Source organism: Nycticebus coucang, chromosome 13 (genome assembly GCF_027406575.1).
Source record: "Nycticebus coucang isolate mNycCou1 chromosome 13, mNycCou1.pri, whole genome shotgun sequence".
Taxonomy (NCBI): domain Eukaryota; kingdom Metazoa; phylum Chordata; class Mammalia; order Primates; family Lorisidae; genus Nycticebus; species Nycticebus coucang.
This window is the reverse complement of record NC_069792.1, coordinates 56,576,171-56,592,072: the sequence shown is the minus strand read 5'-3', so window position 1 is coordinate 56,592,072 and position 15,902 is coordinate 56,576,171. Positions and strand designations below refer to the sequence as shown.

At 40.1% G+C, this 15,902-nt stretch overlaps 1 protein-coding gene and 1 pseudogene across 1 annotated transcript in view; both read left to right on the top strand.

Moving 5' to 3' along the window:
* RAD54B (RAD54 homolog B) overlaps nucleotides 1–15,902 on the top strand; it is a 130,588-nt gene that overhangs the window by 14,366 nt on the left and 100,320 nt on the right. Inside the window, exon 3 of the mRNA XM_053558636.1 lies at nucleotides 8,744–8,915. Coding sequence (XP_053414611.1) covers nucleotides 8,744–8,915 — 172 coding nt within the window. The remainder of the gene's footprint in view (nucleotides 1–8,743; nucleotides 8,916–15,902) is intronic.
* Nucleotides 5,957–6,071, top strand: LOC128564112 (uncharacterized; annotated as a pseudogene).

The following is a 15,902-nucleotide window of genomic DNA, read 5'->3' as shown; positions in this document are numbered from 1 at the left end:
CAATAGGAAATTTCAGATGAATATTTTCCCCAGTCTAGGAAAGATCATTGATAAGTAGGATGATATATATGAATCATTTGAAGAATATGCAGCTTTTACAGACCAATTAATTGCAGAATACAATGAAAGTTTCCCTGACTTTGGAATCATAACATCCCACTCGAATTAGTATTTCAGCCTTACCTATTTGATTACACTATGGCAACCTAAAGAAGTACAGATGGAGTTGATTGAGCTGCAAGTAGATGACCTTATATTTATTTATTTATTTGCTTCTTGCATATATGTAATTGAATTTGTTGTAGAGAAAGGTAACAAACAGAAAATGGGATTGTAGAATGAAGAGGTGGAGACACAAATTGGGCAAGGGTTTTCATGTTGGGCATCCTATTCATAGGCCTCAGTAGCCCTGCCATGGATCTGAGTTTTTCACATCAAGAAGTTGGTCTTTTGAGTCATTTCCACGTTGTAGATCTGATGGCAGGTTTCATAGCTTTCTCATTGTCATAGGCTATCCCCTGTGACATAGCTTCTCATAGCAATGCCTACGCTTAATGTCCTCTTGGTGAAGATTCTGTTTAGTCCATATGCACCTTCCACATTTCCTTCCTGTACCATCACAGTTCTAGCAGTGAACTTGAGATGTTTTGCTATGACCTTGGATTTAAGCCTCCACTCTGCAGGGCTCTAGTATAGGAAAGAAAAGAGATGGTAGATGAAAGAAAGGAGATGATAGCAGCGTGTTACCATGAAATCTTGTGTTGTCAGGCATTGGAGGAAAGCAGCAGCAAGGACGAGCTGCACAGGCCCTCAGCTATCGCACATCACTCCTAAAGGGTTTAGGGTGGGAATTGGGAAAGGAGTCTTTGTTGGTCTTTAGAAAAGGAGGCAACAGCTTGCAAACTTGCCCTCCAGCTATGATCATTTTCCTTCCTCCAACCTCATAGATGACATTTTTTAAAATTTAATTTTTTTTTAAGATACAAAAGTATAAGTTTATTTTATATTAGAGAGAGGGAAGAGAGTGGGGGGAAGAGAAGAGAGCAGGGAGTGTAAGAAGGGAATATGGCGGGGAGAAGAGAGAAAAGGAGCAAGAGAACTGGGATTCTAAAGGGAGGAAGAATGCCTGAAGTAGAGGACATTTTAAAGTCATTGTTTGATGCTGAGAAAGATCCAGTTGAAAGATGGAAAAATGCAGTAGCCTTTGTAGCCGGGCATTGTGGTTGGTACCTGTAGTCCCAGCTACTTGGGAGGCCGAGGTAAGAGAATCACTTAAGTCCAAGAGTTTGAGGTTGCTGTGAGCTGTGATGTCACAGCACTCTACCAAGGGTGACATAGTCAAAAAAAAAAAGAACACCCAAGTCTTTGGCAACATGCCTGAGAACTGCTTTTCTGCTTTTCAACTACTGATTGCTGGGAATCTACAGTCTCCTATGTACCCCAAATCAAGACACTTTTGAGCACAAATGACTGAGACCCATCAGGAAGATTAGCTGAAACTGCAGACCTTCTTGCTGCAACTAAATATTCAAATGCTTTTCAACAAAAAGCAGACTTGTTAAGTTTAAAATTAACAAATCATTTTCATTGTTTGAATTTATTAAGTACAATGTTGTTAGAATTTTACAAAATACTGTACATTTTTAACTGTATCTAATTGAAATTCCTTTTTTTTTTTTTTTTTGAGACAGTCTCACTTTGTTACCCTTGGTAGAGGGCCCTGGTGTCATAGCTCACAGCAACCTCCAACTCTTGGGCACAAGTGATTTCTCTTGCCTCAGCCTCCCAAGTAGCTGGGACTACAGGCACCAGCCACATGCCTGGCTGTTTTTAGAGACTGAGTCTCAATCCATTGGCCTTGGCCTCCCAGAGCGCTGGGATTATAGGCATGTGCATCCGTGCCCGGCCTTAATTGAAATTCTTTTTTTTTTTTTTGTGAGACAGAATCTCACTGTGTTGTCCTTGGTAGAGTGCGATGGCATCACAGCTCACAGCAACCTCATATTCTTGGGCTTAAGCAATTTTCTTGCCTTAGCCTCCCAAGTTGCTGGGACTACAGGTGCCTGCCAAAATGCCCGGATATTTTTTTGTTTGGAGATAGAGCCTCAAGCTGTTGCCCTGGGTAGAGAGCTGTGGCATCACAGCTCACAGCAACCTCCAACTCCTGGGCTCAAATGATTCTCCTGCCTCCTCCTCTCAAGTAGCTGGGACTACAGGTGCCTGCCACAGTGCCCAGCTATTTTTTTGGTTGCAGTGTCATTGTTGTTTGGCGGGCCAGGCTGGATTCGAACCCACCAGCTTAGGTGTATGTGGCTGGTGCCTTAGCCGCTTGAGCCACAAGTGCTGAGCCTTGGATATATATTTTTTGTTGTTGCAGTTGTTATTGTTATTTAGAGGGCCTGGACAGGGTTTGAACCCACCAGCCTCTGTGTATGTGGCTTGGGCCCTAACCACTGAACTACAGGGGCTGAGCCAATTTTTTTTTATCTTTAGTAGAGACTGGGTCTTGCACTTGCTTGGACTGGTCTTGAACCTGTGAGCTTAGGCAATCCACCCGCCTCGGCCTCCCAGAGTGCTAGGATTACATGCTTGAGCCACTGCGCCTAATTGAAATTCTTGAATGTGGCCTTCCAACATGAAATGGTGGTTAAACCAGGAGTGGTTTAACTTTTTTTTTTTTTAGACAGAGCGTTGTTCTGTTACCCTGTGTAGAGTGCTGTAGTTTCATAGCTCATAGCAATCTCAAACTCTTGGGCTCAAGTGATCCTTTTGCCTCAGCCTCGTGAGTAGCTGGGACGATAGGTGCCTGCTACAACACCCAGCTAAGTTTTCTATTTTTGGTAGAGATGGGATCTCGCTTTCCTGAGACTGGTCTTGAACTACTGAGTTCAAGCAAATCCACCTACCTTGACCTCCCAGAATGCTATGATTATAGGCATGGTTTAACATCTTAATGAACTGCCAGATTCCTTTTCAAGGTGGCTGTACTATTTTCACTTGTAATGTCAATATATCAAGATTTTGACTTCTCCACATCCTTACCAATACTTACTATTATCTTTTTGATTATAGCCATAGTAGTTAGTGAAGTAGTATCTCATTTTGGTTTTATATCAATTTCCCTAATAGCTAATGTTGGTCAACTTTACATGTGTTTATTGCCCATTTGTGTATCTCTTTGCAGAATTGTCTATTTAGATCCTTCATTATCTTTCTTTCTTTCTTTTTTTTTTTTTTTTGAGACAGAGTCTTGTTCTTTTGTTATGAATAGAGTGTAGTGGCATCATCATGGTTCACTGGAACTTCAAACTCTAGAGCTCAAGTGATCCTTCTGCTTCAGCCTCCCAAGTGGCAGGGACTATAGGTGCCTGCTACTATGACTGGCTAATTTTTCTATTGTTTGTAGAGATAGGGTCTTGAATTGCTGAACTGAAGTGATCCTCCCTCCTTGGGCCCCCCAAATGCCAATTGTGAATTGGCCCCCCCCATTACAGGTGTGATCCACTGTACTCAGCTGCTTTATCTTTGTAAAAGTTGGGTTATTTGCTTTCTATTATTGAGTTGTAAGAGTTCTTTATATATTCTAGATACAGATATCAGATATATGATTTGCACATATCTTCCTATTCTGTTGATTATTCATTTTCTCGATGGTCTCATTTATAGTACAAAAGTTTAATTTTCACGAAGTCCAGTTTAATCTGTTTTGTTGTGGTGCTTGTGCTTTTGGTGTCATATATAATTATGTCATAAATATTTACTAGTATGTTTTCTCTCTCTGTTTTTTTTTTTTTTTTTTTTTTTCTGACAGAGCCTTACTATGTCTGCCTGGGTAGAGTGCCGTGGTGCCATAGCCACAGCAACCTCAAACTCCTGGATTGGAGCAATTCTTTTGCCTCACCCTCCCGAGTAGCTAAGACTACAAGTGCCTGCAACAACACCTGAGTAGTTATTTATTTATTTATTTATTTTTTGAGACAGAGCCTCACTCTGTCACCCTGGGTAGGGTGCCGTGGCATCATACCTCAGAGCAACCTCAAACTTTTAGGCTCAAGCGATCCTCTTGCCTTAGCCTCCCGAGTAGCTGGGACTACAGGCGCCTGCCACAACACCTGGCTATTTTTAGAGACAGGGTCTTGCTCTTGCTCAGGGTGGTGTTGAACTCCTGAGCTCAAGTATTTCAGCTGCCTCAGCTTCCCAGAGTGCTAGGATTTTAGCCATGAGCCACCACGTATATTTTCTTTTCTTTTTTTTTTTTTGTAGAGACAGAGTCTCACTTTACTGCCCTCGGTAGAGTGCCGTGGCGTCACACGGCTCACAGCAACCTCCAGCTCTTGGGCTTATGTGATTCTCTTGCCTCAGCCTCCTGAGCAGCTGGGACTACAGGCGCCCGCCACAACGCCCGTATATTTTTTTGTTGCAGTTCGGCCGGGGCTGGGTTTGAACCTGCCACCCTTGGTATATGGGGCCGGCGCCCTACTCACTGAGCCACAGGCACCGCCCTCACCACGTATATTTTCTTTTAAGAGTTTTATAGTTTTCTTACCTTTCAGTCTATGATGCATTTTGAGTTAATTTTCATGTATAGTACAAAGTAATTGTCTAGTTTTATTCTTTTGCATGTGAATATTCAGTTTTAGGATTATTTCGGGAAAGAATCACTTTTTCTTTCTTTCTTTTTTTTTTTTTTAAAGAGACAGAGTCTCACTCCATTGCCCTCGGTAGAGTGCTGTAGTGCCGCAGCTCACAGCAACCTCCAGCTCTTGGGCTTAGGTGATTCTCTTGCCTCAGCCTCCCGAGTAGCTGGGACTACAGGAGCCCACCACAACGCCTGGCTATTATTTTGGTTGCAGTTTGGCCAGGGCCGGGGCCGGGTTTGAACCTGCCACACTGAGCATTTGGGGCCCTACTCACTGAACCACAGGCGCACCCCCTTTTTTTTTTTTTTTTTTTGTAGAGACAGAGTCTCACTTTATGGCCCTCTGTAGAGTGCTGTGGCCTCACAGCTCACAGCAACCTCCAACTCCTGGGCTTAAGCGATTCTCTTGCCTCAGCATCCCAAGCAGCTGGGACTATAGGTGCCCACCACAACACCCCGCTATTTTTTTGTTGCAGTTGTCAGTGTTGTTTAGCTGGCCCAGGCTGGGTTCGAACCTGCCAGCCTTGGTGTATGTGGCTGGCGCCCTAACCACTGTCCTATGGGCACCAACCCTTCTTTTTATTATTTTTTTTCTTTTGAGACAGGGTCTCTCTTTGTTGCCCTATTTAGAGTGCTGTGGTGTCATAGCTCACAGCCACCTCAAACTCTTGGGCTCAAGCGATTCTCTTGCCTCAGCTTCCTGAGTAGCTGGGACTACAGGTGCTAGCCACAATGCCCAACTATTTTTAGAGACAGGGTCTTGCTCTTGCTCAAGTTGGTCTTGAACTCGTGAGCTCAGGCAATCCACCCTCCTTGGTCTCCCAGAGTGTTAGAATTATAGGCATGAGCTATTATTCCTGGCCTATATTTTTTCTTATTGAACTGGCTTGGCAGCCTGGTCACGACATTTATTTATTTAATTTTTTATTTTTTGTGACAGAGTCTCACTCTGTCACCCTGTATAGCGTCCACGGCATCATAGCTCATAGCAACCTCAAATTCTTGGGATTGAGCAATCCTCTTGCCTCATTCTCCCAAATGAGGGTAATATAGCTAGGACTACAAGCATTTGCCATGATGCCCGGCTAGTATTTTCTATTTTTAGTAGAGACAGGTGCTTTCTTTGGCTCAGGCTGGTATGGAACTTGTGAGCTCAAGCAGTCTACCTGCCTTAGCCTCCCAGAGTGCCAGGATCACAGGCATGGGCCATACTGCCCAGCCTTGATGTTTATTTTTGATTTAGTTTCTATGGAGTAATTTCAGATTAAAACAGCAATTTACTATTTTTTCATTTAATTTCATATCAAGAATCTATTTAGTTCTTGCTTCGGCAGCACATACACTAAAAAAAAAAATTCAAATGATACAGAAAAGATTAGCATGGCCCCTGCACGAGGATGACATGCGAATTTGTGAAGCGTTCCATATATATAAAAAAAAAAAGAAGGGCAGCGCCTGTGGCTCAGTGGGTAAGGCGCTGGCCCCATATACCGAGGGTGGCGGGTTCAAACCCTGCCCTGGCCAAAACTGCAACAACAACAACAAAAATAGCTGGGTGTTGGGGCAGGCGCCTGTAGTCCCAGCTTCTTGGGAGGCTGAGGCAAGAGAATCGCCTAAGCCCAGAAGTTGGAGGTTGCTGTGAGCTGTGATGCCGTGGTACTCTACCAAGGGGGATAAAGTGAGACTCTGTCTCTAAAAAAAAAAAAAAAAAAAAGAAGAATCTATTTAGTTATTTTACCTTTTAAAACTAATGAAGTAGGCATACTTGAAATCATACTGTGATTTTTTTTTTTTTTTTGTAGAGACAGAGTCTCACTGTACCGCCCTCGGGTAGAGTGCCGTGGCATCACACGGCTCACAGCAACCTCTTAACTCTTGGGCTTACGCGATTCTCTTGCCTCAGCCTCCCGAGCAGCTGGGACTACAGGCGCATACTGTGATTTTAAGCGAAGTAATACAAGGCACCTAAAAGTACTAGGCTTAGCAGTTAACTTTACCTTCTTTTACTTTATTTCATTCTTAATTTTCATTCTTAAGTTATTTCTTATTTATTTTTTTGAGACAGAGTCTCACTTGGTCACCCTTGGTAGACTGCAGTGGTGTCATAGCTCACAGCAACCTCTAACTCTTGGGCTTAAGTGATTCTTTTGCCTTAGCCTCTCAAGTAGCTGCGAGTACAGGTGCTGGCCACAACGCCTGGCTATTTTTAGAGGTAGGGTCTTGCTCTGGCTCAGCTCAGACTGGTCTTGAACCTGTGAGCTCAAGCAATCTATCTGCCTCAGCCTCCCAGAGTACTAGGAGTTATTTCTTATTTTAGATTGCTTAATCCATGGTAAGGAAATTTTGTTTTGGTGATTTCAGTGGTTTTTACTTGATTGGTCTGATAAATACAAAATCTCGAACAAGTTCAATATCAATATAAACAAACTAATGGATTATAATCCATTGAATAACATAGTCTAAATCCATACTAATACATGTAAATAAATGAATAAATAAATAGGGGGAAGAGTAAGTTCTTTCTTACCATGGAGTGCTAAATCATAAAAATAGAGGTATGACACTATTATAGAATATCAATGGATGCCAAAACTAGTGTGTGAATTTTTGATGAGGAAATGGGATATTTGAATAGATTTGAGCATCTCCTCATAATGTACTTTAAAAAATTTCTAACGAAGCTGGGCACGGTGGTTCACACCTGTAATCCTAGCTCTGGGAGGCCAAGGCTAGTGGATCCCTTGAGTTTAGGAGTTCAAGACTGGCCCGAGCAAGAGCAACACTGGGGCTCTACAAAAATGGAAAAACTAACCAGGCTACCAGGTCTCTACGAAAAATAGAAAAACTGGATATGGTAGTGGATACCTATAGTCCCACCTACTTGGGAGGCTGAAGTAAGAGGATCGCTTGAGCCCAGGAGTTTGAGGTGTCTGTGAAGTACAATGTCTACCCAAGGTGACAGAGGGAGACTCTGAGTCAAAAAAAAAAAAACCCCAATTTAGCTGGTGCAGTGGCTCACAACTGTAATCCTAGCACTCTGGGAGGCCGAGGTGAGAGGATCCCTTGAGCTCAGGAGTTCAAGATCAGACTGAGCAAGAGCACCACTCCACCTGTACTGAAAATAGAAAAATTACCTGGGTATTGTGGCAGGTGCCTATAGTCACAGATATTTGGGAGGCTGAGTCTTGAACTCAGGAATTTGAGATTGCTGTGAGCTAGGCTGATGTCATGGCAATGTAGGCTGGCACCAGATTGAAACTCTGTCCCCCAAAAAACGGACAACCCCCCCCCACCTTTGTGACACTATCATTATCACACCTAAAAGTGAATCATTTTTAACTGTTGCTTTTAGTATTAAGGTAGTTAGCAAGAAAAAAATCATTTATCTATGAGAGTGGCATGTCATTTTTTTTTTTTTTTTTCAAGACAGCTTCAAGCTGTTGCCCTGGGTAGAGTGCCTTGGCATCACTGTTCACAGCAACCTCCAACTCCTGGGCTTAAGCGATTCTCTTTGCTTTAGCCTCCCAAGTAGCTGAGACTATAGGCACCCACTCCGATGCCCAGCTATTTTTTTTTTTTTGTTGTTGTTGTTGTAGTTATTGTTGTTTAACAGGCCTGGGCTAAGTTTGAACCTGCCAGCCTCAGTGTATGTGGCCCAATGCTGTAACCACAGAGCTTCGGGCACCATGCCTTTTAGTTTTTTTTAGGCAGAGTCTCACTATGGTACCCTTGGTGGAGTGCTATGGCATCACAGCTTACAGCAGCTTCAAACTTGGGCTTAAGAAATTCTCTTGCCTCAGCCTCTCAAATAGCTGGAACTACAGGCACCCACCACAATGCCTGACATTTTTTTGTTGTTGTTATTGTTGCAGTTGTCGTCGTTTTAGCTGGCCCACACCAGGTTGGAACCCGCCAGCTTCGGTGTATGTGGCTGATGCCCTATCCTCTGAGCTACTGGTACCGCTCTTTTAGTTTATTTTTAAATATCTGGTTAATTTAGATATATAGAAACTGGTAGCTTATATTTTTAATTATGAACCATTATTTAGAAAAATGGGAAATTAGATATATTTTTTGCTTTAAGTGTATATTTGTTTCTTTTAGGGTGCTGCAAATACAAACAGCTTTGTTGAGTCACAAAGTGATCCTGAAATATGCAGTTTAAATCTTCTGCCTACTGAAGAAAGTACTAGAGAAATTCATCACAGGGATAATTACAGTGGAAAATGCAGTTTAGAAGCATCTGCATTGGCAACATTAGATCCACCTCATACAGGTAAGACTGAGCTTTTTATTGATCAGGCCTATACTTTGCCAGTCATTGTACTATTATTTAGATGATTATTCAACAGTGAATATCTTTTAAAATGTTTGATGTAATACCACCAGATTGTTGGTAATTCAGATTTTTTGTCTTTAGTGATTAGATCAATAACCATGTTATTAAATTGTACTTTATAATAGGTGTATGTTTAAGACTGTTTAGTATAAACTTGTTGGTTGAATATCATCTTTTCTTCAAGTATCAAGATTATGTTTAAAGGTTTGATTTAAAAAAATTTTTTTTATAAAACATTTTAATAGTACTAAAATTGCAGTGTTGATCTTGACACGAGTGAATTGTTAATTCATTATAGTCTGGAGTAACTTAAAATCAATTAGATTCAAGTTATCAAGGTGTGTACTTGCAGGAAAACCAAGCATTTGTTAATAACAAATGCACCATCTCTCCATTGTTGAATGAGTTAAAATAGTGATTATGATTCTTTTTGTGTGTGTAAGAGATGACTATTTTTCAGGTAGTAGAAAAATAATTAAAGTGGTTCACAGATGTTTCTTTGGCCTTACGATAGGCATCTTTAGACTATGTTTTTCCGAATTCCATTTTGTTCATTTTTTTGGTTGAATGAACAGATTCAGGGAGCCTACCTCCTCTCTTCTACAGAATAATAACTGCCCTTCTTATGATACTAATGCAAATCAACAAAGTACCTTAAGCACTTAACCCTTTTGAGGGAAGTTCTTGGACTTTGTAATGATTAATGAATTTTTATCTATGAAAATGTGTTGATATCTTGTGGAGGCAGAAAGGAATTCTGCTTTTTCCCCACTGACCATTATCCTAGTGCTATTTATGTGTTCCTCATAACTTTCCACAAGCTGTAATTAGTGTGGGGATTAGTTTAAGAAGGACTTTTGAGCTGGCATCAATTTAGGGAGATCTCTAGAGATAGCTGTGGGCAAGGCAGTTTAGCTGCTGCCCTATCTCCCTGATTTGCTTTTCTTTCTTTCCTCCTTGATCCTTTTCCTTCTTCTTTCCTTCCTTACATCCTTGTTAGGCGAATATCCTGTTTGCCCAGGCTTGCTTCTCTACTGTTAAGCCTGAGGCAGATAATGATCCATGTATGTCCATTTCTTTGCTAATCTACTCACTGGAAAAATGATATTTAGACTTTGTAATAGAATATATTCTGTGTTAATGATTTAGGCTTTATTTGTGTTTTACTATAGTTCTCATTCTCTTCACTGCTACATATGAGAAGGGAGTTAAGAGTTAAGATAAATTGAAAAGGGAGTTAATTTACTCAACTCCTAATCTCTTAATCCATTCTCTGATTTAGTGCATTCACTGGACTGTGGAATCTGTGCCAACCTCCTGATACACCCCTAACTCCCATTCAGAGATAGATTAAATTGGGAAAAGAGCTTTGTGGTTTTTAGCCGGGGCTGGGTTTGAACCTGCCACCTCCGGCATATGGGGCCAGCGCCCTACTCCTTTGAGCCACAGGCGCTGCCTGGGAAAAGAGCTTTGTGAGAAATATTCTCTATGATAAATTGCTAGAGAGGGATGTGGTATATAGAAAAGCACAGAGATGGGAGACCTCTGTAGTATACACTTACCTTTTGATATCCTCTTAATTCTAAAACTTAAATCTACCCCGAAATGAGCTGTAAACTTTTATATCTAGTTAAAATATGTCTCCATTTCCCCCCATTACTTTTTGCTTTTGAAAAATTACTTCATGTATGGAAGTTGAAAGAATAGTACAATTAACATTCTAAATTCAACAGTTACTAACATTTTTGCTTCATTTTTGTATTCCTTTTATATATATGCATTTCCTTCCCCCATATTTTCAAAATAAATTGCATATATCATGCCACTTCATCTGTAATGACTTCAGCATGTATTTCTTTTTCTTTTCCTTTTTTTTTGAGATAGAGCCTCAAGCTGTCGCCCTGGGTATAGTGCTGTGGCATCACAGCTCACCGCAACCTCCAACTCCTGGGCTTAAGCAATTCTCTTGCCTCAGCCTCCCAAGTAGCTGGTACTACAGGCACCCACCACACCACCTGGCTATTTTTTGATTATAGTTGTCATTGTTTTGGCAGGCCTGGGCTGGATTCGAACACACCAGCTCTTTTATATGTGGCTGGCACCTTAGCCGCTTGAGCTCCAGGCACTGAGCCCAGCATGTGTTTCTTAAAGTAAACATCTTCTACATAACATCATTATTATGTGTTATAATCAAAGATATTTAATAATTCATAATATTTAATATTCAGTTTATCAGTAATATGATTTTTGCTTAAGCTAGTTTAGATTTGGTTTCTTTCTCCACTGAAAGAGCCCTGATAAGTACATTTTTACTGCCTTGAACTTCACCAGGTACTTTGAGTTCTCTTCATAACATTACTTGTTTGTAGATAATATTCCTTATTGAGAATGAAAGTCTACTACTAATGACTTCCCCCAGGGCTCAGGGAATGGGCTTTTTCTAAGGGTTGTGGTAGAGGAGCCCACTTATAATTATTTTTGGCCAAGTTCCACAGCTCCTTCTGTTCATGAACAATGTAACTCACTACTTTTGAGCTTGGGCTTTGAAAAACCAAATCTTGGGAGAGGGGAAAGTATTGGCTTGATTTTGTGTACCCTAAAAAGATATGTTGAAGTCCTAAGCCCCAATATCAGTGAATGTGATCTTATTTGGAAATGGGGTCTTTGCAGATGTAATCAAGTTAAGATGAGGTCATATTGGGTTAATGTGGACTCTAAATCCAATGACTGGTGTCTTTATGAAGGGAGAGGGGTACAGAAAGACCAGAAGCTAGAAAGAAGGAAGGAAAAGTTCTCCCCTAGAGTATTCAGAGAGGGGATAGACTTTCGACACCTTGATTTTGAACTTCTGGTTTCCAGACCATGAGAGAATAAATTCTGTTGTTTTAAGCCACCCAATTTGTGGTACTTCATTACATCAGTCTCAGAAGTTAACACAGTAAGCCTTAGACCTCTTGGACATTCAGAGCTATACTTTCTTTAGAAAAAGAGAAAGAAATTCTTTTATTCTTTCTGATTTTTCTATTCTGCTGAACTATATAAGATGAGACCACACTATCTCAGTAAACCGTGAGGCATAAAGGCAGGAATTTTCTCTTGCTGAGGTTTTAAATAAAACAGTAAGGATTCAAAAACATTTTATGACTGAATTAAGGGATCTTGAGAAACTTGTAGGTTTGATTTCAAAGTGCTTCAGAGAAGTCAACTAATCAAGAAGAAGCTACTAGAACAGTATAATTTGCAGGTTTTGGTAATATTGGACAGATAGTTACAGAAGTGTTTGGATACATAATGGATAGTAATGGATATGTAATGAGTGGAAATAGGCAAATGGAAGGCATGAATGCAAGTAAAGTATATAAATAAAATATGTAAGTAAATAAAGAAATTTGGTTGTGTAGGGAAGGAATAATATCTCGGTGGATGGCAGGGAACTAGAGAGCTTTTTTTTTTTTTTTTTTAAAGAGTATTGTGTTATGCTGAGAGGAAAGAGGTAGTGAAGAATGAAGGATTAAAGATATAACAAGGGAGTGAAAATTTTTCTCTGGCGTAGAGATTATTTAAATGTTTTTCAAGTGCATCTTAGGTCCTTGGAGATACTGGGCATATTCTCAGGAGTTTATAAGTTCTCAGAGACATTAGAATTTTAAGCTTTAAAAAAATTATATTAATAAAAGTATATATACCTGATCTTTTAAATGGTTACTTTATAATTGAGTACTAGTATACGATTTCATGCTTGCAAATGAGAACAAGTAGATAGAAGGTCTAAGTGGTATACTCTTAACTAATGAAGGTTTCCCATATTCAAATATGAATGTTGAAAGAATTGAGCCATCAAATTCTCTATTGGAGAAAAGGCTGGTTGAATACAAAAGAGCAGTGTTGAATCTTTTGGTATCATATTTATTTGTAATTAGTTTAATTGTAGCAAATGATCATGATTATATTAAATATGATTTTTGTATTTTATTGGTTTTATTTATATTTAATTCATAAATATGTTTTTTATTGTGCTAAAAATATATAATATAAAATCCACCATTTTGACCATTTTAAGATGTACAATTAAGTGGCATTTAGCACATTTATAGTGTTGAACAACTATCACGTCTATCTAGTTCCAGAACATTTTTATCTCCCTAAAAAGAAACTCTAGACCAATTAAGTAGTCACTCTCCCTTCCTCTCTTTCCAGCCCTTGGCAACCACTAATATGCTTTCTGTCTCTATGGATTTACCTATTCTGAAGTGAATTAAACAGGGTGGCGCCTGTGGCTCAGTGAGTAGGGTGCCGGCCTCATATACCGAGGTTGGCAGGTTGAAACTCAGCCCCGGCTGAACTGCAACCAAAAAATAGCCGGGCGTCATGGCAGGCGCCTGTGGTCCCAGCTGCTCTGGAGGCTGAGGCAGGAGAATCGCAGGAGCCCAGGAGCTGGAGGTTGCTGTGAGTCCTGTGATGTCCTGGCACTCTACCGAGGGTGGTAAAGTGAGACTGTCTCTACAAAAAAAAAAAAAAAAAAGTGAATTAAACAATCTGTAGGCCTTCGTGACTTAAAAAAAAAAAAATAGGTAAGGCATGCACATGGTAAAAAATTTGGGATGCATGAAGAATATAGTAAAATTCTCTCTTCCCTGATCTCTAGCCATTTCATTCTCTTCCCCAGAGTAAGTAGTTACCATTTTTTTTTGTATATATTTTTGAAGTGTTCTACGTATTTGGAAACATTTTTGTTTTTAAATTTCGAAATAGTTTCACTGTGTTGCTCTCTGTAGAGTGCTTGGCATCATAGCTCACAGCAACCTCAAACTCTTGGTCTCAAGTAATCCTTTTGCTTCAGCCTCCCGAGTAGCTTATAATTATTTTTGGCCAAGCTACAGGCGCCTGCCACAATGTCTGGTTATTTTTTAGAGATGGAGCCTCATTCTTGCTCAGGCTGGTCTCAAACTCCTAAACTCAGGCAATCCATCAATCTTAGTCTTCCAGAGTGCTAGGATCACAGGTGCGAGCCATCCCCTCGCCTGGTTTTGGAAACATTTTTGCATGTATATCTTCTCCTTACATTAGCTGCTTTGTTCTACATATTGCATTAAAAATATTTTTATTTCAAAATATTAAGGGGGTACATGTGTTTTTGTTAGATGGATACCTTGAATAATGTTTAAGTCAGGGTTTTTAGTGTGCTTGTTACCAGAATAGTGTTCATTGTACTCAATAGGTAAGTTTTGATCCCATACTTCCTCTCCCCCTTTCTTGATTTTGCATGTCTTTTATATCACTCTGTGCCCATGTGTACCAATTGTGTAGCTCCCACTTATTAGAACATATGTGTTTGGTTTTCCATTCTTTTTTTGAGAAAGAGCCTCAAGCTGTTGCCCTGGGTAGAGTGCTGTGGCGTCACAGCTCACAGCAACCTCCAACTCCTGGGCTTAAGCGATTCTCTTGTCTCAGCCTCCCAAGTAGCTGGGACTACAGGTGTCCGCCACAAGGCCTGGCTATTTTTTTTTTTTTTTTTGTAGAGACAGAGTCTCACTTTATGGCCCTCAGTAGAGTGCTATGGCCTCACACAGCTTACAGCAACCTCCAACTCCTGGGCTTAAGCGATTCTCTTGCCTCAGCCTCCCTATTTTTTATTTTTTTTTGGTTGTACTTGTCATTGTTTTTGGCAGGCCTGGGCTGGATTAGAACCTGCCAGCTCTGGTTGTATGTGCCTGGTGCCTTAGCCACTTGAGCTATAGGTGCCGAGCCTTGTTTTCCATTCTTGAGGTGCTTCACTTAGGATAATGATTTCCAGTTCCATCCACGTTGCTCCAAACAACATTAATTCATTCCTTTTTGTGGCTGAGTAGTATTTACGGTGTGTGTGTGTATCTCTGTAAATAAATATAAATATTATACCACATTTTCTCCCCCCCCCAAACAAAAGGTCTCACATTTTTATTTCTGAACCAGCTTATTAGAGCAGAGCATATAAACAGAAAAATCATTTTCCCAGTGAAATGTCCAGATAGTAGTGATATTTTCAGCTTGATATGGTAAGATGATAGTGACCTTGATATGCCATCTCATGTACAATTTTTTATAGACCCAGCTTGGTTCTTCTCCAGTGTCTCTCTTCAAGTTGTACCTGATTTTATTACCAATTATCATTCTAATCCACTGGGGAATGGGACAATTTTGCTTTTGTTTCTTGACCAGAAATTGTTTGATCGTGAAAATCATATGAGAGAAGAGGCCAGGCAATGGCTCACACCTGTAATTCTAGCACTCCAGGAGGCCAAGGTGGGCAGATTGCTTGAGCTCAGGAGTTTGAGGTTGCCGTGAGCTATAATGCCATGGCAATCTAGTTAGGGTGCCAGAGTGAGATCGTCTTTCAAAAAAAAAAAACTCATATGGGAAGACATGAGGAGAAATAGAGTCAATTGCACATACCTTGGGGGCATAGAGAGGGAGAGAACTGTATCACATTTTCTTTATCCACTTGTGAGTTGATGGGTACTTAGGTCGATTTTACATCTTTGCAGTTGTGAATCGTGCTGTGATAAACATTAGAGTGTAGGTTCTCTTTGAAAAAATAACTTCATTTCCTTTGAGTGGGATGACAGAGTTGATTATAGGTCTCATTTATTGATATTTCTTTGAGGAATCTCCATACTGTTTTCCATAGAGGTTGTACAAATTTTCAGTCCTACTAAGTGTTCCTTTTTCTCTGTCCATGCCAGCATTTATTATTTTTTTGACTTTTTAATCCCATCTTACAGGGGATAAGGTGGTATCTCATTGTATTTATAATTTGTATTTCCGTAATGATTAGTGATGTTGGACATTGTTTTACGTGTTTTTAATTTTTGCCAATTTAATAATGAAAATTATTGTTTTATTTAATTTGTATCTCCTGATTACTTATGAGGTTCTTTAAATATT